Source organism: Selaginella moellendorffii, unplaced genomic scaffold (assembly GCF_000143415.4).
Source record: "Selaginella moellendorffii unplaced genomic scaffold, v1.0 SELMOscaffold_10, whole genome shotgun sequence".
NCBI lineage: Eukaryota > Viridiplantae > Streptophyta > Lycopodiopsida > Selaginellales > Selaginellaceae > Selaginella > Selaginella moellendorffii.
The window spans coordinates 874,569-897,757 of NW_003314271.1; the positions used below are offsets into that span (position 1 = coordinate 874,569).

At 45.1% G+C, this 23,189-nt stretch overlaps 8 protein-coding genes and 1 long non-coding RNA gene across 11 annotated transcripts; 6 read left to right on the forward strand and 3 right to left on the reverse strand.

Annotated features, from left to right (window-relative positions):
• The first annotated feature begins 1,490 nt into the window (after positions 1–1,490).
• Positions 1,491–2,047, forward strand: LOC112345846. Its single transcript, XR_002992188.1, has 3 exons — positions 1,491–1,592; positions 1,680–1,818; positions 1,872–2,047. It is a non-coding gene; the product is annotated as an uncharacterized LOC112345846 (long non-coding RNA).
• Positions 2,048–2,599: 552 nt separating this feature from the next.
• LOC9631274 (aldehyde oxidase GLOX) lies at positions 2,600–4,230 on the reverse strand. The gene has a single exon (XM_002968399.2). It carries the CDS (start codon positions 4,205–4,207, stop codon positions 2,600–2,602), a length of 1,608 nt encoding a protein of 535 aa, XP_002968445.1. The 5' UTR covers positions 4,208–4,230.
• A 307-nt stretch (positions 4,231–4,537) lies between these two features.
• On the reverse strand, positions 4,538–7,259 carry LOC9650103. Its single transcript, XM_024673333.1, has 13 exons — positions 7,148–7,259; positions 6,807–7,090; positions 6,664–6,737; positions 6,521–6,615; positions 6,373–6,464; positions 6,235–6,318; positions 6,102–6,182; positions 5,881–6,048; positions 5,719–5,814; positions 5,583–5,662; positions 5,364–5,524; positions 4,994–5,314; positions 4,538–4,927 (listed from the first exon to the last, which is right to left on the reverse strand). The coding sequence occupies exons 1-13, from the start codon at positions 7,257–7,259 to the stop codon at positions 4,872–4,874; spliced, it is 1,704 nt and encodes a 567-aa protein (XP_024529101.1). The 3' UTR covers positions 4,538–4,871.
• A 90-nt stretch (positions 7,260–7,349) lies between these two features.
• Positions 7,350–7,917, forward strand: LOC9650104 (NADH dehydrogenase [ubiquinone] 1 alpha subcomplex subunit 2). Its single transcript, XM_002968084.2, has 3 exons — positions 7,350–7,473; positions 7,524–7,630; positions 7,705–7,917. Exons 1-3 carry the CDS (start codon positions 7,388–7,390, stop codon positions 7,797–7,799), a joined length of 288 nt encoding a protein of 95 aa, XP_002968130.1. The 5' UTR covers positions 7,350–7,387; the 3' UTR covers positions 7,800–7,917.
• A 21-nt stretch (positions 7,918–7,938) lies between these two features.
• On the forward strand, positions 7,939–9,678 carry LOC112345823 (pentatricopeptide repeat-containing protein At4g02750-like). Its single transcript, XM_024673335.1, has one exon. It carries the CDS (start codon positions 7,939–7,941, stop codon positions 9,676–9,678), a length of 1,740 nt encoding a protein of 579 aa, XP_024529103.1.
• An 88-nt stretch (positions 9,679–9,766) lies between these two features.
• LOC9631275 (histone-lysine N-methyltransferase ATXR6) lies at positions 9,767–11,806 on the forward strand. 2 transcript variants are annotated; one of them, XM_002968085.2, is made up of 6 exons: positions 9,767–10,561; positions 10,627–10,698; positions 10,755–10,981; positions 11,044–11,144; positions 11,212–11,424; positions 11,493–11,806. In XM_002968085.2, the coding sequence occupies exons 1-6, from the start codon at positions 10,036–10,038 to the stop codon at positions 11,650–11,652; spliced, it is 1,299 nt and encodes a 432-aa protein (XP_002968131.2). In that variant the 5' UTR covers positions 9,767–10,035; the 3' UTR covers positions 11,653–11,806. The 2 variants fall into 2 exon arrangements, with proteins under 2 accessions (XP_002968131.2, XP_024528998.1); XM_024673230.1 differs by having other exon boundaries at positions 10,758–10,981.
• A 101-nt stretch (positions 11,807–11,907) lies between these two features.
• On the forward strand, positions 11,908–13,511 carry LOC9631276 (GDT1-like protein 5). Its single transcript, XM_002968086.2, has 11 exons — positions 11,908–12,062; positions 12,133–12,201; positions 12,272–12,331; positions 12,442–12,489; positions 12,551–12,642; positions 12,691–12,724; positions 12,786–12,857; positions 12,913–12,957; positions 13,012–13,073; positions 13,149–13,221; positions 13,277–13,511. The coding sequence occupies exons 1-11, from the start codon at positions 12,042–12,044 to the stop codon at positions 13,349–13,351; spliced, it is 651 nt and encodes a 216-aa protein (XP_002968132.1). The 5' UTR covers positions 11,908–12,041; the 3' UTR covers positions 13,352–13,511.
• A 1,712-nt stretch (positions 13,512–15,223) lies between these two features.
• LOC9631277 (zinc finger CCCH domain-containing protein 48) lies at positions 15,224–16,930 on the reverse strand. Of its 2 annotated transcripts, none has more exons than XM_002968401.2 (2): positions 16,542–16,930; positions 15,224–16,467 (listed from the first exon to the last, which is right to left on the reverse strand). In XM_002968401.2, the coding sequence occupies exons 1-2, from the start codon at positions 16,905–16,907 to the stop codon at positions 15,346–15,348; spliced, it is 1,488 nt and encodes a 495-aa protein (XP_002968447.2). In that variant the 5' UTR covers positions 16,908–16,930; the 3' UTR covers positions 15,224–15,345. The 2 variants fall into 2 exon arrangements, with proteins under 2 accessions (XP_002968447.2, XP_024529279.1); XM_024673511.1 differs by having other exon boundaries at positions 15,224–16,470.
• A 91-nt stretch (positions 16,931–17,021) lies between these two features.
• LOC9650105 (protein WHAT'S THIS FACTOR 1) lies at positions 17,022–18,543 on the forward strand. Its single transcript, XM_002968087.2, has one exon. It carries the CDS (start codon positions 17,097–17,099, stop codon positions 18,381–18,383), a length of 1,287 nt encoding a protein of 428 aa, XP_002968133.2. The 5' UTR covers positions 17,022–17,096; the 3' UTR covers positions 18,384–18,543.
• Positions 18,544–23,189: the final 4,646 nt, after the last annotated feature.

Below are 23,189 nucleotides of genomic sequence, written 5' to 3' on the forward strand. Positions count from 1 at the left end.
TGAGGTGCTTTCGGAAGGATGGTCACAACTGGAAGAAAGAAGGCCAGGCTCACGAGAGGCTCAAGGTTTGCTTGCTATAACTAGGAACAACCATCGCGACACTTGGTTCCTGATCTTGTATGCAGTCTGGAAGCATCGACGTGCTGCATTGTTACTACGCCCGTGGAGAAGAGGATCCAAATTTTCAACGGAGCTACTGGATGCTGGAAGGGTACATAGAGCAGGAAAAAACAAACATGCATCCCCCCCTCACTTGTATTATCATGGCTTGTAGTGCTTATGAACACATTGTTCTTGTCCACTACCTTCAAGTACACCAGGTCGGTTGCGGTGTTTTTCTTTTTCTAGCTTTCTTGTGGCTCGAAGCATTTCTTTTCCAGGGTCGTGAATCTGCTTATGGAGCATCTCCAGAGCATCCGGAACCTTTCTCGCACTCGGAGCATGGCGATTCAAGTGACCATGTCGAACAGATGGAGCAACTCTTTTCAAAGGATTCGCTTCTGTCGGAAACTCAGTCCGGGCAAGGTGGTAATCTAATGATGGAAGATCGTATTGATCTTAACGACATCTTAGACAGTCCAGGTAAACGAACCAGTCAGAGTGGACGTTTTGCTTTCTGACACACAGCTCGAATCAAACTATTCTGCAGACATGTTCCTCGGCCAGAAGCCGCTCAGTCCTGCCGTGAGCTTGGACATGAGCGGATGGAAAGAAGTTCTGCGAAGCTATCGAGAGAATCCAACGAATGGCCCAGTCAAGCAAGAGGATTCAGATGCTTTAGAGCAGCGTACTACCGTGGATGCATCGCCGGGACAAGTCAAGTTTGACGATGGAATAATGTTCAAGTTATCACCTGAAGCGATTCCAAGTCCCAAGGCGATCATAGAAGTCCTCTCTCAACCGGGTCTGGGTCGCCAGCCTCACACACTTCTCGAGGCCCAGCTGCGTGCTGCCACCGCCGAGAACGCCATGAAAACAGCACAAAGCCTCTCTCTGGTGAGTGCAGTTCTTTACATGTAATCTCTAACACGTCCATGAAGCGCTGGCGGGAAAGTGTTTTCTCTCGCCCGCCTGCGCAGAACGTCCTTGTGGATATGGGGCGCTCTTCTCGACAGGTAAAAGTTTCTCTTTCTCTCGTGCAGCGCCCTGGATAAAAACTCATTTTCAAAGCTTGTCAAACAGGAAGAGAGCGACATCAAGAGCCTAGCTAGTTTTGGACCATGGGCGCTGGCAAAATTTGGTAACGACGACGATGCAGGTGCGCTACTCGAGGCCGCGCCCTCGGTCTCGAGCTCCGTTTGGGCAGCCATGGACGTTGACAAGGACAGAGAAGAAACCTCCAACCTCCCTACGCCAATGGAGCTTGAGATGAGTGCCCAGTTCCAACGCTTCAGCATTACAGACCTTTAAGAAACCAAGGTTTCATACGTATCTCGCTTGTAAAAGGGTGGATTTTGTTTGAAGAAGTGTATATATACATATTGGTTTAACAGAGAGTTAGGGTTTTAGGGCTCGTGGCAATGCGGGACGCGATCTGGGCTTCTCTCGGAGATTCCTCCGCTTGAGCAGGAGGTTCCGCTAGAGCTCTGGAGGTAAAGATCATAAATACCTAGGAGATCCATGCGAGGTGGAGGCGCTGCTGGATTTGATAAAATTCGATGGGTGTGATTTTGATGCAGGGATTTGGGACGCTGTCTAGGCCACGAAGCGAGTGACGTAATTTAGTCGAAGTCGTTGATCTCTTTTTGGACCAAAGGAGAGACGCTATCCAATTTTATTGGTGTTGTGGATGTCTATCTCGACTGTGATGGAGATTCGGTACACACTTTCTTTTATTCTTTGTGAGCTCTTATCGACTTTATCTTTTTTAGATTATTACTTGGGAAAGCCTGACCGGCCTACTTGTCACACAGGAGCTGGTTGACTTAAGTTAGTATTATTAACAAGAACTTGAGATCAATCAGTAATTTTTCTCATACGTGCTACATTGATATCCTCCTGGTTTATGTAAACTGACAATATCGTTCTTCTTCTTCCACTGATATATTTTTTTACAGATTGATGTATTGTCAACTTCTATTTGGAAAGAGTCATTCAACAGCGAGCCTGATGGGGAAAGCCGTCGTGGCTATTGCAGACCAGGAGCTGCTCTTAAGGTGTTGTTTGAGCTTTTGTTTGTTTCATGCGTCTGGCTCAGAAGAAACTTTGGCAGGGAGGAAGCTGGTGATCTGTGCAAGACAGACCGAAGGCAAGGAAATGACTGTATCAGAAATGGGTGACGTCTTGTACCATTCGATACAATGCTTGCAGCACAAGACGCGAAGATGGCAGAAGTCGGATCTTTTAACTCAGCTGGTAAGTGCTTTTCCATTCTGTTTAAGAGCTAACTAACAGGGCTAATCCCATGTGTTTCCCTCACAGGGTCGTAGATGTTGTAAATCCATGGAATGGAAGTGTTGTCTGCAGCAATAATGCCTTAAAAAAATGGTGTGTGAGTTTGATATTGGAAGGTCGACACGTTGTGTGATGCTGTTTGGCGACTTCCAAAACTTGACCGAAGCAAACTGTACAAGTATCTAGCACCAACAGGTATTTCACTCTAGTATGTTACCATCACCCATGTCGCTGTGCCTGGGATTCCATTGTGTAGGGGAACGAGCATGTAGAACGATGGTGGAGCGATCACGGCGCTTGGCGGTGCCGAGCTTTTCACAGTAAAGGTGTTCCCGTTTGCTCGTAATGGTGTGGAAACCGCTAGTTTGAGCTGCCTCTGCCCTTGAGAGAAGGAGTGCGTGGTAAACGGAGCACTCAAAAGCGTCAACTCGATATCTCCTGTCAAGTTGCCCGGTAAGGAGACGTCCACCGAGAATGGCATTCCATAGTTGATAACTCCTGGATAGTTAACTAACTTCGGTCTCTGCCAGTCGTTTGCAGGGTCTAGATATGCCGGAGAAAAAGCTTCTACTCTCAACTCCGTTGGAAACTCTCCCGTGAAAGTGTAGTACTCGTGCGTGTTGCTGCCTGCTACAAGGACTCGGCCGTCTGGAAGAAGGTTTGCGGTGGAGTGATACATTCTCGGAATGGTACTGGCTGCTTGAGTTTCGAACTTTGAGCTGACCGGATCGAATATGACAGGGTTGAGGCAGGGACTGGACGCGTATCCCCATCCTTGAGATCCACTTTGCGCTCCGTTGATGATGAGGACTTGGCCGGTTGGAAGCAGAACCATGTCACCCATGTTTCTTCGCGTAGGCATGTTGAGTATGTTCCAATTTGGATCGCCTGACGTCGCTACCATTCTACCGCAGGTCTGAGAGGCCGGAAGCTGACCAGCTGGATACGCGTAGGCGTCCTTGTTGCTTCCTCCGCAAACGAGAATTTCGGCATTGGAGAAGCTGTTTGCGCTGTCCAAGGGAAGCATGACCGAGCTTCCGGCGGATGGATAGTTCCGGGGCTCACCAGGCAGCGTTGGATATCTCCGAAGCACAGTGTTGGTGAAATAGTTGAGGAGAATGGAGTCCCGGTTGGCGAAGACGAACAGGTTGTTGTCCGGCAGCAGATGCAGGAAGGGATACAGGTTGTTGAAAGTTGGATCGTTCGTCTCCTTGAGAAACGGCAGCTCAAACTGCCCGGCTCCTCTGTCCGGGATGAACTCGTAGGAGAAAGCGCTTCGTCCGCCTACAACGATCACGCGACCGTCTGGCAAGAGCTGATTGCTGGCGTACCACCTTCCGGAATGCAAAAACTCGGTTTTTGATTCCTGCCAGTCGCAGGTGCCCCCGTTCGGACACGGCGTCATGTACCTGACTTTGAAGAACCCATCGAAGTCGCCCCCCGTCTGGAGAAGCGTCCCGTTCGGCAAGAACTGACCTGAGCTGCACCAAGTGTCCGAGTATATCGACAGAGCTCTGCTGGCCCCGGAGAAGTAGTCGAACATGACCGAGTGCGCGGTGCAGTCGTGCTTCAAGGTTCGATCGTCGGGGTTGTCTCTGCATCCTCCTCCGGCGAGGTTGATCTGCGAGGGGCCGATGTTGGTTCTGTCCAGGAAGATCGCGTTGCTGAAGTGCGTGACGACCGTGTGCATGCTAGCGACGCCGGCGTTCTGCGCAATGACGTCGAATCGCCCGGGTTGAGCTCTGGTGGAAGAAGAGATCAAGACGACGACGGAGAGGAACCAGAGGAAGTTTCTTCTTCCGGGACAGGCCATGGTCGATAGAAACTTTGGTTTGGCCTGGGAGACACGGCAGAGAAAAGCTCTCAGCGACGAACAGACAGGACAAGGCACTTACAGGTGGAGCGGGAGGCAAAGATCAAACAGACAAAACCGGGACGAAAATTCCTGCGGTACGCTCCTCACCGTGTCTGCATTGATGGTGGCGGCGACGCGAGTGAGCGCAATGGTATACAGTATGAGACTCTACTCGCTAAGGACAAGCCTCTGCTGGTATCATCAATGCTTTAACGCGATTTAATCGTGCTCGCCTTTGACACTACACTCATGCTCGCCAGCTTTGCGTTTTTGCAGGGATATCGCGTGTATCAAAGGAGAGCGAGATGCTACTCTTCCATTGCCACTGGGGAAGTATTACACGAGAAGGTACGCTTGCTGCCACTTCGTAGAGTTTTTCCATGGTCGCTTTCGTAGTGTTGTTTTGCTTGCTTGGTCGGGCTTAAAGTGAGAGATCCATTGCTTTGTCTTGAAGTCTCTGGCGCAGAGAGCTTTGCTCACCCCGGCTTTGACTGCAGTGCACACAAAGCTCCATCCAGATCTAACGCTTTTCTCAGAGACTTCACTTTTCCTCTCTGCAGCTTTCTTTCGCTCTTTCTGAATCCGGCCCGTCGGTGCTGAAGCTTCACGTGACTTCCACTTCTCATTCATACGAATGGATTCTTTCTCGCGATAACGGAATGCGGTTGTCTCGGGTGTCTGCAAAGGCAATGTTTTGAGAGTCCAGCGAAATAGCAGGGAAAAAGAGAGAGGAGAGTTACTTACGTCTGAAGGTCTTGGTGCTACTGGTTGCAGCCCAGAGGTCGCCCCACCGGACCTTTTTCGCTTCCTTGTGAAGAACCCGGTGCTTGGCGCGTGTCACGGTGAGACGATCAAAGCTACCGGACGAGCCGTCCGGCGACGTCGAGCGGCAAACATCCAAGGTGACGTGTTTGCCTCGCCGGAATGGCTTGAAAATCACGCGGCCCCAGCCACTGCTCATGTTTGCCGCCGTCTCCTTGCATTCGTCGTCGTCACCCTCTTGTTCTTCGATTTGGTCTTCGTTCTCGTCCTCGCGTGGTTCTTCCTCCAATTTAGTTTCGATGTCTGGCGGAAATTTCTGTTAGATTGAAAGACCAACCTGAGTTCTCACCACCTTCATCGTCGTCTCTGGTCTCTCTATCTTCGTCGTTTTCATCCTCTAAGTACTCTTCCTCTTCTTCATCCTCGTCTTCCTCATAGTCTACAAGTAGGTCGTTTTCTACTGGCTCGTCTTTATCCAGCTGCAGCTCCACATGATCTAGTGGCCAATCCACCCTGTAAAGAGAGCAGCTGTGAGAAATGCCAAGCCAAAACTTTCAGCTCCAATAACTACCTTGGACGGTGCCCCCGGCGAAGGACCACATAACTGTACTTCTCATCTTCATAGCCACGCAACATTGTTCGTGAGTGTTTCTGGAGAAATAATACAATAAACTAAGCAGCAAATGGATTTTCACTGGGATGGATACCTTAGCCATTCTTTGAGTGAACGTTCGTTCAAGACGCTGGACAAAGTGGCAAAATAATGTTGTGCCGTCCATTGGACAGACACCATCGTGTGGACACTGAAACAAAAAAAAATGAAAGCTCGTATCAGTAACACATGGCAACGCAAAGTCCTTACAACGTACCGGTGCAATCACATGAGCACCACCACCGGGTATTTCGACCTCTTCCTCGCTGTGTACTACAAGCTGCTCGCCTAAGTTTCTTTTACTGCCATCTTCCTCCGAGGTGCCGATCATGGGAGTGTCAGTGGAAGTTGAGCCAGTCAGGAACTTCCGCCGTCTTCGAAGTTTCTGAGATGCAAATGCTGATTAACACTGTCGGACGATACAAAAGAGATACTTGCCTTTCTTTCTAAAGCCAGGATGTGAGCCCGTATGCCTCGAACTGTCAAAGACCCTTCTGAAGTTCCCGGTTCGACGATTACCTGCGCTAACCATTAAAAATACCGGCAAATAGAAATATTTCGCTATGCTTACAAGAATGTCTCGAGTTAGTGCCCACAGTTGCCGGGCAGTAGTGATTTGTTCTTCAACGGTCGGGAGCTCTCCAATCGCGTGACACTACAACAATCTTGTTAGACATGCAAATACGTATCCATTTACAGAATCGCTTACGGCTATCACAATGTCGTGACCCGAGTGTCGTGTCTTTTTTGATAGGATTCGTAGGGTCTTATGGTTGTGCATAACCGGTGGATCCTCCAAATCTAGTACCTAGCATCAGGAACATGTAAAACTGAATTCGCAACTTGTGAAAGTGTACCTTCGAGGATCTTCTTGGATGCCGCAAGCATTGAAGGAGAAGTCTCCACCATGTTCACTAGCTTGACAGTTTTCGGCCATACTTGAGACATTGCCCTGCGCAGAAAAGAAGTTTTTGGTGATTGTTCGAAAGGTAGCTCTTACCAAATGGAAGTTCCTGGTCCAGAGCCATAGTCCAAAACATTCTCTGGTTTAAAATCAGGCAGCCGCCGAGCAACCTATCGATCGAGAGAAAAAAAACACTTTTGAACATAGATCTCCAAGAAAATCATGAGACCTAGTGATACCTCGCTCAAGACAGTGTGGATGACCGAGTAGACCGCTGGCATTTTCGCAGCAACGTATGCAGCAACCTGCTTCTCATCGTACCTTGGCTTGAGTCGAGCCGCGCGATATTTCTTTGGAACTGGAGCGAAGGGTCCTTTATTTGAGAAGTAATCCTCCACAGCAGCCAGGACTTTCGCCGAGGGCTCGAAAGAAGGAGTGACGGCAATGGGCGGCTCCTCGCTCTTGCCGCTGAGCATGAGCGTGTAGTTAAAGACATGCTGCCGAATTTGGTGATTGGAGTAGTCTGGAGGGGAGAAATCGTGAGAAAATCCAAGAATGCGGCTGATTTCCAGCGCCATACCTGCAAGATATCCCTTAATCGATTCTTGGAGAGGCTCCGGCACGCGTTTAAGGCCAACCGTCTGCTTGGCGAGCCGGCGGAGGAGCCGCGAGCGCAATATCTTGCGCACCATAGCCGAAAAACCCTAAACCCTAAACCTCCTAAACCCCTTTAATTGGACCACGTGGCGAAATAAAAGACATTGAATCTCAACGGTCAGGATCCCTTGAAATTTGGGAAAGAAAGTTTAGGGCAGGAAGGATGGCTTGGCGCTCGGAGATCTCGCGCCGAGCTCGCGAGCTGCGAATCCTTTTCTGCCAGACCTCTCCTGGCAGCGAGACGACCAGGTGGGCAATTTTCCAGCTCCAATCAATCGTTGCTAGAGCTAGGTTTGCAGGGATTACATCCTCAAGAACTACAAGCAGCTCAAGACGCTCAATCCCACGCTGCCGATACTTCTCAGGGAATGTAGCGGGATCCAACCACGACTGTGGATTCGATATCGTGAGCTCTCTTATCTTCTCCCCCCCAAAAATCTGGTTTGTGCTCACACGATTTGGCACGATTTCTCTTCGCAGCTTATGGAGTGGAGCAAAGCGCCACTCTCGATGGGCTTAGTGTAGAACAGATCGATGCCAAGCTCGAAGAACTCGTGAAAGACGCTCCAGAGTGATTGGAAGAATGGTGAAAGACGATGGTGCGCATATTCTCAGAATAATCTAATAAGTCGAGGGGTTCCAGCACTTGCCACAATTGGGCATTTGGGATCCTCGAGAATGCTTCTTTTCCTATTCTCTTTCTGGTAGCTTGGAATGGCAAGATCATGGACGAGGCACAAGCTCTTGGATCTGGCACTGGATTGCGATGGCTTTGCCCGCGCGCTCCGAGCCTCGAGGGACGCAATCGAGGTAGCCGCCCTCCATCGCCAAATTCTCCACAGCCCACACTGCTGCGATGATAGATTCCTCGCCAATCTCGTCGTCCAGATGTATGGCAAGTGTGGCGATGTGGAATCCGCTAGGCTCGCTTTCGATTCCATGGAGTGCCCGAATCTCTACTCGTGGGCGATCCTCCTGGGCGTCTATGCTCGCAATGCGCACCTCCGAGATGCCAAGGAAACCTTCGATCGGATGCCCCAGCGCAACGAAGTCGCGTGGAATTCCGTGCTCACTATGTTTGAGGAGCAGCGGATGATCGACCCAGTGTGCGAGATATTTGATCGGATGCCCAGCACCACGGTGGTGTCGTGGTCTTCGATTGTTCGTGCAAATGCCCAGACTGGGCATCTGGGTCCAGCCAAAGCGGTGTTTGATCGGATGCCCGAGCGGAACGTAGTGGCATGGACGGCTATGGTGTCGGAGTTCGCCTACGCCGATTCGATCGATCTAGCCAGCGAGATGTTCGATCGAATGCCCGGATGGGATTTGATCGCTTGGACTGCCATGGTCACTGCATTTGCCGCTAATGGGCATTTGGGACAAGCATTTGATCTCTACGATAGGATGCCCGAGAGAGGAATCCCATCCCACAACGCGATGATCATTGCGTGCGCTCAAAATGGTCTCGCACGGGAGTCGCAGAAGATCTTCGACGAGATGGGCAATCGAAACATCGTGTCGTGGAACTCAATCCTCTCGGTTTGCGCGACCGAGGAGGAGCTTGGCTCGGTGGAGGCGCTCTTTCGATCCATGCCCGAGTGGAGCGTGATCAGCTGGATCGTCCTCTTGGGAGCTTACGCGAGCGCCGGAAGGATCCCGCAAGTGGAGGAGCTCTTCCAATCCATGCCGGAGCGCGATCTCGTAGCATGGAACGCGATGATCTCCAGCTATGGCCGCCATGGCTACGTCGAGCGATCGAAGAACACCTTCTCCAGGATGCCCGAGCATGATTTGATCTCCTGGAACTCACTGCTCACGGCCTTCTCGGCGAACAGCCACCCGAGAGAGGCCCAGGCGGTGTTTGATTCCATGCCCGAGAGGACGACCGTGTCGTGGGCGGCGATGGTGGCGATGAGGTCCCAGCAGGGTCACCTCGATTCGGCGAGGGAGCTCTTCGATTCGATGCCGGATCGATCGCTGGCGTCCTGGAACGCGATGCTGGCGGGCTACTCGCAGAATGGCCACTCCAAGCCGGCGATGGAGCTCTTCGCGCTCATGAATCTGGATGGATCCCAGCCCAGCGCGGCCACATTCGTAGAGATCTTGGGCGCGTGCCGCGACACAGGCAAGGCGGAGCTGAGCTACGGCTACTTCGCCTCCATGGTGGGGGATTTCTCCCTGGATCCCGTGCCCAGGCACTACTGCTGCGTCGTGGACGCGCTCGCCAAGGCTGGGCACCTCCGCGAGGCCGAGGAGATCATCAAGGGCGTGCCGGGGCTGGAGAGCGCTGGGATCGCGTGGCGGAGCCTGCTGGACGGGTGTAGAACACACCAAGATCTCCAGCGGGGGAGCGATGCCGCGAGGATGGCGATCCAGTTCGATCCAGGCGCCGGCGCCTCGTACGCGCTCGTGACGGACGTGTTGCGCTCTTCGTCTTCCTCCCAAGAACCCTAAATTCCCTAGAACCTTATAGGTATATTCGAGATTATGGCGGGAAAGACAGCCAGGTCAATGCCACGTAGGTGACTGTGTACACGTGTCGTGGCCGGCAGAGGGTAGGGTTTGTGCTTGGGGATGGATTTTCTTCTCTGGTAGAATCCGTTGGCCGCGGCAGGAGAGTGGCTGGCTGCGGCGGCGGCGCTCTTGCTCGGTCGGCCATAATGCCGTGGAGAATCATCATCTCGTGACGATTAGGGCTAGAATTCTTCCAAATCCATCCGTTGTAGCGAGATGCTCGGATCGGATCCAGGGATTTGACGCATCGCGCTTTTCTTCGTCCGCCTCTTCGATTGATCGTTCCAAGCTGCGGCCATGGCGGAGCACAAGATAATCTTTGTGGAGCCGCCGGCAGGCTGCGAGGAGCGGCGGCGCAGTAAGCGTATGATGGCTTGCCCGAGCGGTCACAGGTACTGCTGCTCGGAGATCCCGGAAACCCCACGCAAGGCCGTGAGGAAGAGCCCCAAGAAGATTGGAGCCGGGTCGCCGCCGTCGCCTACCAAGATCCGGAATTCGCCCAGATCGAGAACAGCTGGGCCGGTGACGAGGAAGATCAAGAGGAGGAACTTGGCGGAGATCTACGAGATCACACCGGCTTGTGAGCTCCCGAAAGAGGATGAAGAAGAGGATGAAGACGAGGATGACGAGGAGGATGACTATGAGGAGGTGGACGATGTCAAATGTGGGAATTGTGATCGAGGTAATGATCCACAGAGGTTCCTACTGTGCGATGGTTGCGATCGTGGCTATCACATGTACTGTCTCTCTCCAATCCTTGTCGCGGTTCCCAAGGGTGACTGGTTTTGCCCGCATTGCTCCAAGGATCGACAGCAAGTCAAAGGTTGGATTTATATTCTTTTGCTTTGCTTCCTTCTGATTGATCGATCCGGGGCTCGCTTCTTGCAGTGTTTCCCATGGTGCAAAGAAAGCTCATCGATTTCTTTGGGATCGAGAAGGTGGAGGAAGAACCAACCAAAGGTACCAATACAAGTCTACTTCTTTCAGCTTGGTCCAATAGTTCTTGCGCTCGACAGAAGTGAGGCGACGACGACACAGTGGCTCTCTGGTGATTTACAAGAAAAGCAGGAAGCTGCTGCCATACATGCCATCCAAGGATCCATCGCAGAGGCTGGAGCAAATGGCGTCACTGGCGTCAGCCTTGATGACTTCCGGTATTGAATTTAGCAACGAGCTCACTTATCTTCCAGGTCTAGCTCCAAGGCGTGCGAACAGAGCCGTGCTAGAGAAAGGAGGAATGCAGGTGTGGGAACGCTCCCTCGTTTCTCTGTCTCAATGATCTTCACGAGCTCTCTAACACTCCAGGTGATTGGCAAAGAAGATAAGGCCACTTACGAGCTTTGCAAGGCAATGTGCATCCGAGGCGAGCATCCTCCTCTCATGGTGACCAGAGATCCCCGTCAAGGGTGAGTTTCTCTCTCTCTTCTAGTATAGTTCTTGGTTCTCAAGAGGCTTTTTCTTGCTTTAACTCAGGTTCGTCGTGGAAGCAAACAACCATATAAAAGACATGACTTTGATCGCGGAGTACACCGGCGATGTAGATTTCATGTGCAACCGAGAGGACGACGAAGGCGATAGCATCATGGGACTCCTTTTCCCGGAGGACGCTTCGCAGGAGCTCGTGATCTGTCCAGACAAACGTGGAAACATTGCCAGATTCATATCCGGGATCAATAACCACACCTCGTAAGCTCTAGTTTGTGATCACAGCAAGAACTTTGAGTGCTAAACTTTCCTTCTGCTTTTTCCTGTAGCGACGGCAGAAAGAAGCAGAACTTACGTTGTATCCGCTTCGACATCGATGGTGAAGTTCACGCTCTCTTGGTTTCGATCCGGGATATCGCCAAAGGCGAGAGGCTCTACTACGACTACAATGCGTACCAGAAAGAATACCCAACGGAACACTTCGAGTAAGCAAACCTTAGTACCTCCGAAAAAATTCTTTGCTCTTGTGATTTTATTATTTGCTCTTCCGGCTGGCTATCCCAAAGCGCTTGATCCAGCCCGAGATCACGAAAATCGTGGTGTTTCCAGAAGAAAGAAAAGAGACGATCGTCCATGACAACTACAAAATTATATTTCATTTGCTATGGTCCTGATCCCTCTTTAAACCGACGGTCCAGAAAAAAAGGAAGCGACGGGCAGGATAATCGAAGGGGAAAAGGGGGAGAATTATTCTGGAACCTAGGTGTGGTCTAAAGGGAATTTCTCCTTCGCGGAGTGGTCCAGAAGATCCGCGGAGCTTTTGGTCGTCATTCTCGGCGCGCGATAGAGGATCGAGGCTGATCCTGATCTCCGGCGCGATGGGGGCGTCGTTGATCCAGGTGAGTGTTCTTTAACTTCTAGAGCTGGATCGAGCGATCGATCGATGAAATTTTCGGCACATTGCCGCAGGGATTCCTTAAGTCAACGGCCATGACCATAGTCTCGGAGATCGGGGACAAGACGTTCTTCGTGGCCGCGGTATGGAGATTTCTTTCCATTGCGTGGCAGTTTTAATTCTTTGGTTTTTTCTTTCCTTTTGTTCTATCAGTTGATGGCTATGAGGCATCCTCGCGGTGTAGTTCTAACTGGAGCGCTCTTAGCTCTTGTGGTGAGTCGAGCAAAAGAAAATTTCTAGTCTTGGAGATCTGAGCAAAAGTTTTTCGAGCTCGTTTTGGAGGATTTGGATTCTAAAACTTTGTTTTCCCTTCGTGCTGCCAGGTGATGACTATTTTTTCTGCAGTGTTTGGCTGGGCAGCGCCAAATCTTGTAAGAACAAACAGTGTGTGACTTTGTTTGTCTAAGTTTTGCGTTGTCTTCTTCTTTGCAGATATCTCGCAAGCTGACACACAACGGTGCCACGTTTCTCTTCTTTGTTTTCGGCCTCCGGTCGCTATGGGATGCAATCTCCAATGAGGAAGGGTAGGCGATCGCTCGCTTCTGGTTGGTTTTTCACCGTTTGTTCTTCAGGGAGTCCGAGCTCGCGGAAGTCGAAGCAAAGCTTGTAAGATAAATCGAGTGATCTCGACGATGGTTTTTCTGATCTTGTATGTCTACTGTCTCAGGGGAGGACTGACGATATAAAGAAGAAAAAGAAGCAACAAACGAGCGTTTTTTTGTCCCCCGTTCTCATCGAGGTGAATTCGCCCTGCTCATTTCTCTCCGATCGCTCATACATTTTGCAAACTCCAGGCTTTTTCGTTAACTTTCCTTGGTGAATGGGGCGACCGGAGTCAGGTAACGAGCAATCGATCTTTCTTACTCGATCACTCAAAACTTCCATGCTTGTAGATAGCTACGATAGGATTGGCTGCCCAGGAGAACGTAGTGGGAGTAGCAGTCGGTGGCTTCCTGTAAGTCGAATTCTTGGCGAAAACTTTGAGATCTTGCTGACAAAAATTCCTTCTTTTGTTTCTCTCTTCTCGTAGGGGCCATGCCTTGTGCACGAGTGCTGCTGTTTGGGGAGGGAGGCATCTAGCTTCAAGCATCTCCGAAAGATCGGTACGTATCAAAGCTTTTCCTTTCCTTTTCTTATGATTTCTTTGTGGATATTTAGGTTGCGCTTTGTGGTGGCATTTTGTTCTTGCTATTCGGAGCGCATTCCTTGTTTAACGGTTTCCAAGTGGCTTGAACGTATTAAGTTCTTCAAGCCTACGTAACTATACTCGTGAACTCTGGCTACGGAAGTTCATTCTCTAAAAGTTCTTTATACAAACTTCGATTGGCTTCGAAGAAGAAAACATCTTTGCTCTTACTAGAAATTTCAATACATATATTGTCAAACTCCAACATGAGCTTGTTTTAATAGTAAACTTTACAATCTCTGTTCGGCTATTTAATCAAATCCTTGCTCCAGTTCCAGACTTTCACAGCACCTTGCTTGTCACCCGAGCCAGCAGCACCTTTCTTGTTGCCCGAGAAGACTAGATTGTTACCGGCAGCCGCAGAGGAAAGGCTGATAACTTCTGCGCTCCAGAACAAGTAGGATGGAAGCCCGTAAACCTTCACTGTTTAGTCAATGAGTGTAGTTACGAAGAACATAACTATTTTGTTGTATATAACTGTTAACTTGCTATTTTTGTTTTTATCACACATACTCAAGAAAAAAGTGAATATATCAAATGGATTAATGGCTGTATATTTACTACTTGTAATAAAAATAAAAGTAGTGAGTTAAAAGTAAAATTTTGGAAAACATTCAAACTCTTAAAAATAAATTGATTAATGATAGTTTGATGTTTATTGTTTTTGATTATTTTAATATATTTTAGTTTTTAGGAGTTTGAATGTTTTTTGTTTTTTTTTTTTAAAGTCAAATTCAACTTAAAAATGAACTTTTTGCATTGTTACACAAGTTATGTATATAAGTAAAGAAGGCAATAATAGAATAAAAACTTTAAAGGAAATATAATTTATAGTATTCAAGATTTAGATGATAAATCAACGTAAACACTATCATATTATCATTTTTGCCATAAAATAAAACCAAATAGATGTCTAAAGTATGTGCAACTATTTTTCCCCTTTACTTTCTATATAGTGTCATAATGTAAATATTTTAATAAAGTAGATTTAATTTTATTAGGATAATTTTATCATTTAATATTTTTATTTATATTTAATAAAAAATTTACAAAAATTATATTTATTTGTAGTTATTAACAGAAATAGTTACATTATAAAGTTACTTAAATTTTACTTAAAAAACTTCTATATAATTTACATTGCCTTTATAGTTTGTAATATAGTTCTTTAGTTTTTTCCATATCATTTACATCATAATTTCAATTATAGTTCCAACAAAATTACTTGTTATAGAAGTAACATCAAACCCCTTTAAGTAGTGTGGTTAATTTTAAAATCTAAAATTTGCAAAAAAAAGCTAAAGACATTACAACTTAAATACTATTAAAAAGGTTAGTTGTCAAGTGTGATGCCACCAGGGAGGTCAGTTGTTGAGAGTGATACTGCTGGGATAATGGATATTTTTGATTCACTTTTAAAGAAAGAACAAAACAAAAAGTTATAGTTTGTGATTAAAAAAAAAGTAATATGTTAAAATAAAAACTTAAAAAACATTCACATTTTTAAAAATAAATAAAGTTATGACATTTATATTTTATTATTATTTTAATTTGTAAAAACATTTAGGGTATTATATATCTATAAACTTGGAATAATAAAAAAGTTCACATTTATATATAATTTGCTCCACATTGCATGTAGTAATGCTTAGTTTGCTTAATAGTAGTGTTATTCATATTTATTAATTTAATTAATTTAATTAATTTAATGGAAATTTAAATACTTTTCTAATGGTTGATATTCAATAAGCTTAATTTTGTGTTTATAAATTATAAATATGTTTATACATTATAAGTACAAAATTAATCTAAATAAATATTCTAGAATATTCAAATATATTTTAAGTATATTCACTACCCTTGAATCATATGAAAATAATTTAACTGAGTAAAACAATAAAAACTAATTTACATATTGCTTGAACTTAAAACAGCCACTTGGTTTAAATAGACAAAAAACCATCTTTACTCTTAATACATATTTTGTCAAACGCTCCAATGCACGCTTGTTTGCCTAGTAAACTTTACAATCGCTGGTGAGCTACTTAATCAAATCCTTGCTCCACTTCCAGACTTTCACAGCGCCTTGCTTGTCGCCCGAGAAGACTAGATTGTTGCCAGCAGCCGCAGAGGAAAGGCTGATGACTTCCGCGCTTGAGAACAAGGCGCCTCTTTCCTCGAACGATGGTAGCCCGTAAACCTTCACTGTTGAGTCGCGGTACGAGCAAACGAGCACGGGCTTGCCATCGCTATCGACGCTCCCACACATCCCTGTTACTCCGCTTCGTCCCACAATCTCCTCCTCTCCTTCCGGAAACGTGAAGTAGTTCTCCAAAGTTCCAGCCGGAGTCGCGGCCCACACCTTGATGAAGCTATCGAGCGAGCAAGACAGGAGGAAGGACTCCCAACACAGCAGGCCCGTTAGCTCGCCAGCGTGAGCCTTGACGATGGTTGCACAGCTCTTCCCAGTCTCGGCCTCGCAAACTCTGATGGATCCGTCCCTGGAGCCCGAGTAGACGCGACCTCCAGCCACAGTGAGTGCCGTGACAGCGCTGGGATGTTTGCTCAACGTCCCTGTAGATTTGAGCTCTCCACTGCCAAACTCCCACGCGCAAACTTCTCCCGAGCCAAGCCCCGCCACCAGCAAGCCTTTGCCAACTGCTAGAGCGTTCACGTTTCCCGGTGCTCGAGCTTGTAGTGTCTGCTGCGAGAACTTGACGTTCCAGGCCAGGACTTCGTGGCCAGCACCGGCGAAAATCCAGCCAAAACCACTGGCCAGTGCCTCCACCGGGCCCTCTAGCCTCAGAGTATCTGACACGGTCCCCGAGTTGCAATCCCAGGCCCTGAGAGTTCCATCGGTAGCACCAGTAAAGAGCACTGCCGAGTCTGGAACCATAGCTATTCCCGTGATGCTCTCCTTGTGCTCTTTGAGCGTGGTGAGGAGCGCCAATCCGGTGACGGTGGTAGCAGCGTGGAGGAACTTACACCTCTCCCCATATCTACACGACCCCTCCAGCCAATACGCACAAGCCCTTTGGGTGTGAGGAGAAGGCGAAGTTCCTGGTTTCCTTGCCGGCTTCTTTGATCCCAATATCAGTGCCTCTGTCGACGAAGATCTCTTGAGCTTTGGAGGCGGTGGAAGAGCTGCTGGATCGACGATGATCTTCTGTGCATTGTTTTCCGAGTGTTAGCGACCATATGCCTAGCTGTGAAAACCTTTTGCGCAACACACACTACCTTGCTCTTGATGATCTCGGGCCCCTTCGTTTGATCAAACCCAATGACCCTCGCCTTGTCTGCCAGACCCTCTTTGATCCATGTGTTCTTCTTCAACACGGGGCGGCTGCCGCTGGCGCTGCTACTGGGATCCGCGGCGGCGACACTCCGCTTCCTGCTAGGCCTCTCCAGCGGGAGAGGAGCACTCTCCCCGGAATCAGCTTCACCGTGCACGAATCCACAGCCAGCACCCTTGCTACATCGCCCCTGTTGCCAGAATTTACATACCCTGGGGATCTGGCCGGTGAAATCGAGGCGATCGCTCATGGGTCGCCTGGAAATCGCCCTCTTCGTTGCCTCTGGATGAAGAACCTCGCTCAGCGCCATCGACTTGCCCTAAATGAATGAGCCCTAATTTCAAACTGGAAGTAGTAGAAATAAAGGTTTAAAGGAAAGTTTAGGGTTCTTTAGGGGTTTTAAGAATATTTAGGGTTCTTGCGATGGAGCCTCGATCGATCGCGGTAAGGAGCTGCCAATGCTGGTGATTTTTCACTGCGAGGGCCGCGGAGTGGTCTAATGCTGGTGATTTGGAAGAAATCCCAGAATACGGACGCTCTAGCCTCCTCGCTCTGGAGGCGAGAATGCGGCAATCCGTGGGTAATCCAGCGGCGCTTCATGGCCAGGGAGAGGAAGAGGAAGAGGATCCGGCAAGTGAGCTTCGACGTGATGATCAGCCGGGAGAAGCACGTCAGGCAGGCGCTGTGGCTCAAGGATCTCCTCGTCACGAGGCCCGGCCACACCATCTCGATGATAGATTTCCGGGAGGAGGTGAAGAATCTGGGGATGCGCGTGAGGAGGCTCTACTACCTCCTCGAGTACTACGACACGCTCTTCCAGACGCGGGTGGACAGAGCCAAGGTAGAGTGGATAGAGCTCGGGGAAGATGGCCGGAGGATCGTGGAGCTGGAGAGGAGGCTCATGGCCGAGTACGAGCCGTGTCTAGTGGAGAACTTGCGAAAGCTGCTGATGATGAGCGAGGGCGAGAAGATCTGCCTCAAGAGGATCGCGCTGCTGCGAGAGCCACTGGGACTTCCTCACGACTTCGAGCAGAACCTGGTACACAAGTATCCGCAGTACTTCGAGGTGGTGATCGCCAAGGACAAGAAGTACAGGGATTTGCAGCCGTTTCTCAAGCTCACGAGCTGGGATCCACTGCTGGCCATCTCTCGCCGAGAAGCCGATGCCGAGGAGAGCGAGAGGGATCCACACTCGTTCCGGATGAGGTTCCCGGGGGTCAAGTTCGTGCGGGGGAGGGACGCGCAGTTCCTCAAGAGCTTCCAGATGCTCGAGTTCCCGTCGCCGTATGATCCAAACCACGGCTACCCGAAGCTCTCCCGGGAGGCTGTCAAGCGCGCGGTGGCGGTGATACACGAGTTCCTGTGCCTCACGCAGGAGTCCAAGGCGCTGGTCGACTCCATCGCCGAGATCCGGCGAGAGACTGGGATTCCAAAGAAGATTGGCGAGCTCATTTGCCGGCACCCGGGGATCTTCTACTTGTCGTGGAAGGGAGCGCTGGCGAGGCATCCACATATGGAGGTGGTGTATCTCAAGGAGGCTTACAGCAAGCCTTACGAGGGGGAGCGGCTGAAAGCTGCAAGACTGCTGAGGAAAGGGCCCCTGGTGCAAGTGAAAGAAGCCATGGCTCTCACGATGTGGCACGCAGATCTGGCCTATGATAAGAGGCATGGCACGGATTGTTTCTTGGAGGGCCGCCAGTTCCCGATGATAACTTACGATGCGTTTGAGAGTACCTTCCAATCGGAGCTGTACAGGGAGCAGAAGATCAAGTACGAGAACCTCTAGTTTCCGGATGGAAGAAAGTTCGAGCATTTGAAGAGCTGAGGGTGGAGCCGGCTTATTCAAAACCAACGACATGGATGGAAAGCCTCGCATTGGACGAGGAATACAAGTCACTGGCATATGAAATGGAATACTAAGAGCTATGGCTTAGATTTACACCTTCTTAGTGATCTACGCCTTAAAGGCAGGATGGCGAGAGAGATTATGGACTCATCTCAGCATGACACATCGATGGCAAGCTTGGAGAAGTCGATATGCTGATTCTTATAGATTTGATGAGAGAATATATTTTGGCATTATATTCTAATAGAATATATCTATTTGTAATAACTGGAACCCTCTCAAGAAAACCTAGAGCATACTAAAAACTTCTTAAAATTTATAAAACTTAAATAAAGTAACATAAATGATTATGTGTACACTATTATGTATGCACTAAAATTTTAATACTATACTATATGTGATTGCTTACTATACTATATGTGATATGTGATTGCATTATATATTTATGCATGCAGATATTTTTTTTAATTTAATTTTTTTGTCTTTTTGAGTTGCATGCAAAAATATCATGCACATAAACACTTTTCAATTGTTATATAAACAATCAAAATGTGATTATGTGTATAATATTTTTTTCATAAAGTATGTCATGTATGCATGGGTGTAGCACATGTGATCATGGGATGAGATTTGGATATATTATCACTGTGAATCTTTAGAACCTTGGGGGATAAATGGGGATAAAATAGCCATTAAAGGCTCTTTCATCAAGCAATTACCCCTTTTCCAATTCGCTTAAAGGGAAATAAATAAGATGTGCTGGAATGGGTATGACACTTTAAATTGCTATGTATCATGCCATGTCATTTCAAACAATATAACATCACTACAATCTAACAATTGGAAAATGGGCAATTATTTGATGAGAGAGCCCTTAATGGCTATTTTATCCCCATTTATCCCCCAAGGTTATAAAGATTTACGGTGATAATATATCCAAATCTCATCCCATGATCACACGCGCTACCCCCATGCATACATGACATACTTTATGAAAAAAATCACAATAACATAAATCTAGCAAGGGTATTTATGTTTTATTCCACTTATTACAACTTATTTGTAATGTAGTGCCTTAATTATGATTGATTGGAATGCCATCAATTAGAGTGTGGTGGCAAGCGCAATTGATTGGAGAGCAATAAGTGTGATTGATTGGAATATGGTAGCAAACTTGATCAATTGAATCACAGTAGCAAAACATTTCTACTTTTATATATATGTTTTATATAGTGCCATAAAAAAATATTATTTTCTTTGAGTATTTAGAGTGTTAAGCATGGTGGTTTTTTGCAAACAAATAGATTTTGTTATACCTAGGGCTTTTCTCTTGCTAAAAAATTGTGCTACAATAAAACATTAGTTTTATCAATTTTTAACATTTTTAATCATATACTAAAGTTTTTAGCATTACAATAGTTTGTTGCGCTTGGGCTTTTATGCAAAGCACTTTTCATTACCTTCACAAAAAAATAAACCCACTAATAGCAAGATTAACCCATAACATTCAAAATGTAGACATCCAAAGGTACTAAAAATTTAGTTTTTGCATTAGAAAATGTTATGCCTAGAAGTTTTAAATTTAAACCTATAAGCTCCCAAATTTAAACTTTTTAAAAAGTTCACCCAACTCAATATTACTTAAACCAAAGACACTTAACCCCAAGTATCCTAAAACTCTTAATTGATTGAAAAAGGGAGTTTTACTCTTTTGACACTTTATTCTTTAAATCGAGTTTAGCTAGAAGCAAATTAAACCTTCTAAATGTCAATTTTAACATGTAGTAGGATGCCCCACAACTTTTTTGATAATAAATATTGAGTCTTTCTATCATGAATATCTCCACTAATTCCTAGTTTCTATGTTACTTCATATTGTGGAAATCTTTTTCATTTCACATGGAACTCTTTCACCTTATGTTATTATTACTTGCCTTTAAAGCTTCCATCTCATAAAGCTTTATGAACCTACTTAAAAAACTCAAATCACTTTAGCCACACCTTCCACATCCACTTTTATTGTAGTAGTGGATATGTAATGTTAAATCCTAAATAATAAATTTGGACTTTCTGGGAGGTCACACAATCTAATGCTACTCAAACCCAAAAACATTTAACCTCAAATATCTCAAAAACCTTAATTGATTGAAAAAAAAAGTGCACTTTTATTCATGGGTTCGTTCCTTTTAGATTTAAATTATTATGTACTGTCTCTTAAGTAATTGTCTTTAGTTGTTTACAAAATCTTATTGACGTGTCAAAAAATCTAATATAAAGTTGAAATTTATTCACAAAAAAAATAAATTATATATATGATGCTGATTTGGACTTTGCCATACATATGTGGTGACCACCAATGTATGCCTATCATAGGGTGGAAACTCTTTTTTAGGGTTAGGATAAATATACATACATTGTAAGGGTGTGAATACCTAGGGTTTTGTATGGATAAATTTTAGGTACATGCAAAGGTATAGAGAGGGATTTTATTTTAGAATAGGGTAGATTTAAATAGCAATAGTGTTTGGATTAGTGTGGCTTATTATATCTAAGAAACAAGGTTAGGAGCTTGTAAAAGTTCACAATTGGGGAGGTATTCAAAGTATAAAAAATAGTAATAGGGTGTTTGAATCTTAATATATATATATACACATGCACACACCTTTAAGTTTTGTTAGTTTTAATGCCATAGGTAGATATATAAGGGCTAAAATTGATTTATTTTTTGGATATACTTGGGGTTTTATGAATTTTTTTGAACACAACCATATCCAGAGATTTGTTCTAGGTGGCCACCCTAGGGTGGCTATGCATAAATAAAAAGTTGTGCTCAAAATATTATATTATAAGTCACAAATGTGTATTACAACAATTTAAGCACACTTGCCAAGCCACCCACCCTAGGTACGCTTCCTTAGGAGGTGTACCCCCCCCAAATTGCTATCATAAATTGCTTGCTATATACTATAGTATGATAATAAATAAATACTAAAATATTCTAAAAACTAAAAAATAAAAATCACACAATTAGTTAGCATTCTCATACAATACAGCTTTTATTTAATTTAATTTCTTCCATGTTTTTAAAATAACCTTAACTATAAAATTTTAAATTTAAAAATAAATTTAGTTACTAAAAATTATAATTAATAATTTTACATATATTGCATGTAGCAACACTTGGTTTGCTTAATAGTAGTGCTTATTATTTATTTATTTAATTGATCAATTGAAAAATTGTAACTATAAACTTGTTTATAATTTATAAATACAAAATTAATCCTATTGCATTCAACCATTAGATGATAGAATAAACTAGAATATACCAGAAAGTGTTTAGAAACCTTATAAATTATAAATAAAAAGATTAATCTAAATATATAACAACTGCTAGATGGTAAAATAATCCCAGAATATCCAGGTATATTATGAGTATATTCACTACCTGCTTAAGCAAACCCAAAATAAAAAATAAAAATAAAAACTGTTTCATAAATATGAAGAAATGCAACACTAAAAATACTATATATATATATATACACTGTAAGTAATTTTCCTAAAACCTTTTAAAACTAAAGCACATACTTTTGTGATTTAATTTTTTTCATTAGTTGTGATTTTTCAAATATCCTTATACTTCAAAATATAATAGAAGAAAATAAAAGTATAAAATAATAATACATGCTGAGCTTTCATTTTCTTATTCAAGGCAGCTAGTAGTCTTGGATATGGTTGTTTTTTTGAATAAAGTGAAAAAATATTTAAATAGTAAAACATACATGAGCTTCTTTTTTTAGTTTAGTATTTTTTATTTAAAGTAATGTCGTTAGAATCTTAAAAAAATATCTGACCACCTTTACATATAATTTAAACCTCTAGACCAAGTATTACATACACCACCATACTCAAGCTTCATGCCTCAAAGTTTCACTTGATCTCAACATGTGCCACAACATGCCAAAAGTCATGTCCACATGACATAAATCTGCAAAAAAGAAATTTTCCACCATAATAATCTTGCTAACTTTCACTAATAAGTCATGCACCACACCATCTTATTGTTGGTTCTTAGTGGCAGTTTTGACAATTTTATCTCAGCAAAGTTGGTTGAGGAGTATAACCTGCCAGTGACTAAAGTGATTCCTTATGGAATTTTTGGAGCTGTCACCAAGAACTAATAGTGGGATGGTGACTTATTAGTGAAAGTTGGCAAGATCACCATGGTGGAAGATTTCTTTCTTGCAGATTTATGTCATGTGGACATGATCTTTGGCATGTCATGGCACATGCATGTTGATCTCAACATCAAGTGGAGCCTTCAACACGTGAAACTTAAGTATGGTGGCATCACATAATATTTAGTTTAGGGTGTAAAGATAGGATCCTAACATTGGTGAGAAAATATTCATAAACTTACTAATCTTCTTATAAGTTTTGCCTAAAGAGGTAGCTTTTTGACAAAATCAAGTATTAAGTTGCATCCAGGTACTATATAAAATCCTCTTTATGCATCAAATTAATTTGCTATTAGTATGAACTCTCTTTTGAGTCTTCTGGCTTCATTGTGTCCCCTAAGCTAACATTGTTTTTCCATAGTTCTTGACAAATGCATTTTTTTTAGGAATTTAGCATTTGTAAACGCTCGTTTGTGTTCACATTTGTTGCGTATTTGTGTTTGTTACTATAATTTTTTTAACTAAGTTAAAGAATATTCTTTTGTTTTACCCTTTCTCTATTCTTGGGCTG

Bases quoted from the DNA above. Each gene is read 5' to 3' on its own strand.
- LOC9631274 (XM_002968399.2), bottom strand. From the start codon at position 4,207: ATGGCCTGTCCCGGAAGAAGAAACTTCCTCTGGTTCCTCTCCGTCGTC.
- LOC9650103 (XM_024673333.1), bottom strand. From the start codon at position 7,259: ATGGTGCGCAAGATATTGCGCTCGCGGCTCCTCCGCCGGCTCGCCAAG. The intron at 7,091-7,147 runs GTATGGCGCTGG...TCTCCCCTCCAG, and splicing joins GATTAAGGGATATCTTGCAG to ACTACTCCAATCACCAAATT. The intron at 4,928-4,993 runs GTAAGTAACTCT...TTGCCTTTGCAG, and splicing joins TAGCACCAAGACCTTCAGAC to ACACCCGAGACAACCGCATT.
- LOC9650104 (XM_002968084.2), top strand. From the start codon at position 7,388: ATGGCTTGGCGCTCGGAGATCTCGCGCCGAGCTCGCGAGCTGCGAATC. The intron at 7,474-7,523 runs GTGGGCAATTTT...CTAGGTTTGCAG, and splicing joins CCTGGCAGCGAGACGACCAG to GGATTACATCCTCAAGAACT. The intron at 7,631-7,704 runs GTGAGCTCTCTT...TTCTCTTCGCAG, and splicing joins ACGACTGTGGATTCGATATC to CTTATGGAGTGGAGCAAAGC.
- LOC112345823 (XM_024673335.1), top strand. From the start codon at position 7,939: ATGGCAAGATCATGGACGAGGCACAAGCTCTTGGATCTGGCACTGGAT.
- LOC9631275 (XM_002968085.2), top strand. From the start codon at position 10,036: ATGGCGGAGCACAAGATAATCTTTGTGGAGCCGCCGGCAGGCTGCGAG. The intron at 10,562-10,626 runs GTTGGATTTATA...CGCTTCTTGCAG, and splicing joins GGATCGACAGCAAGTCAAAG to TGTTTCCCATGGTGCAAAGA. The intron at 11,425-11,492 runs GTAAGCTCTAGT...TTTTTCCTGTAG, and splicing joins GGGATCAATAACCACACCTC to CGACGGCAGAAAGAAGCAGA.
- LOC9631276 (XM_002968086.2), top strand. From the start codon at position 12,042: ATGGGGGCGTCGTTGATCCAG. The intron at 12,858-12,912 runs GTGAATTCGCCC...TGCAAACTCCAG, and splicing joins TGTCCCCCGTTCTCATCGAG to GCTTTTTCGTTAACTTTCCT. The intron at 13,222-13,276 runs GTACGTATCAAA...GTGGATATTTAG, and splicing joins CAAGCATCTCCGAAAGATCG to GTTGCGCTTTGTGGTGGCAT.
- LOC9631277 (XM_024673511.1), bottom strand. From the start codon at position 16,907: ATGGCGCTGAGCGAGGTTCTTCATCCAGAGGCAACGAAGAGGGCGATT. The intron at 16,471-16,541 runs GTAGTGTGTGTT...AACAATGCACAG, and splicing joins CCGAGATCATCAAGAGCAAG to AAGATCATCGTCGATCCAGC.
- LOC9650105 (XM_002968087.2), top strand. From the start codon at position 17,097: ATGCTGGTGATTTGGAAGAAATCCCAGAATACGGACGCTCTAGCCTCC.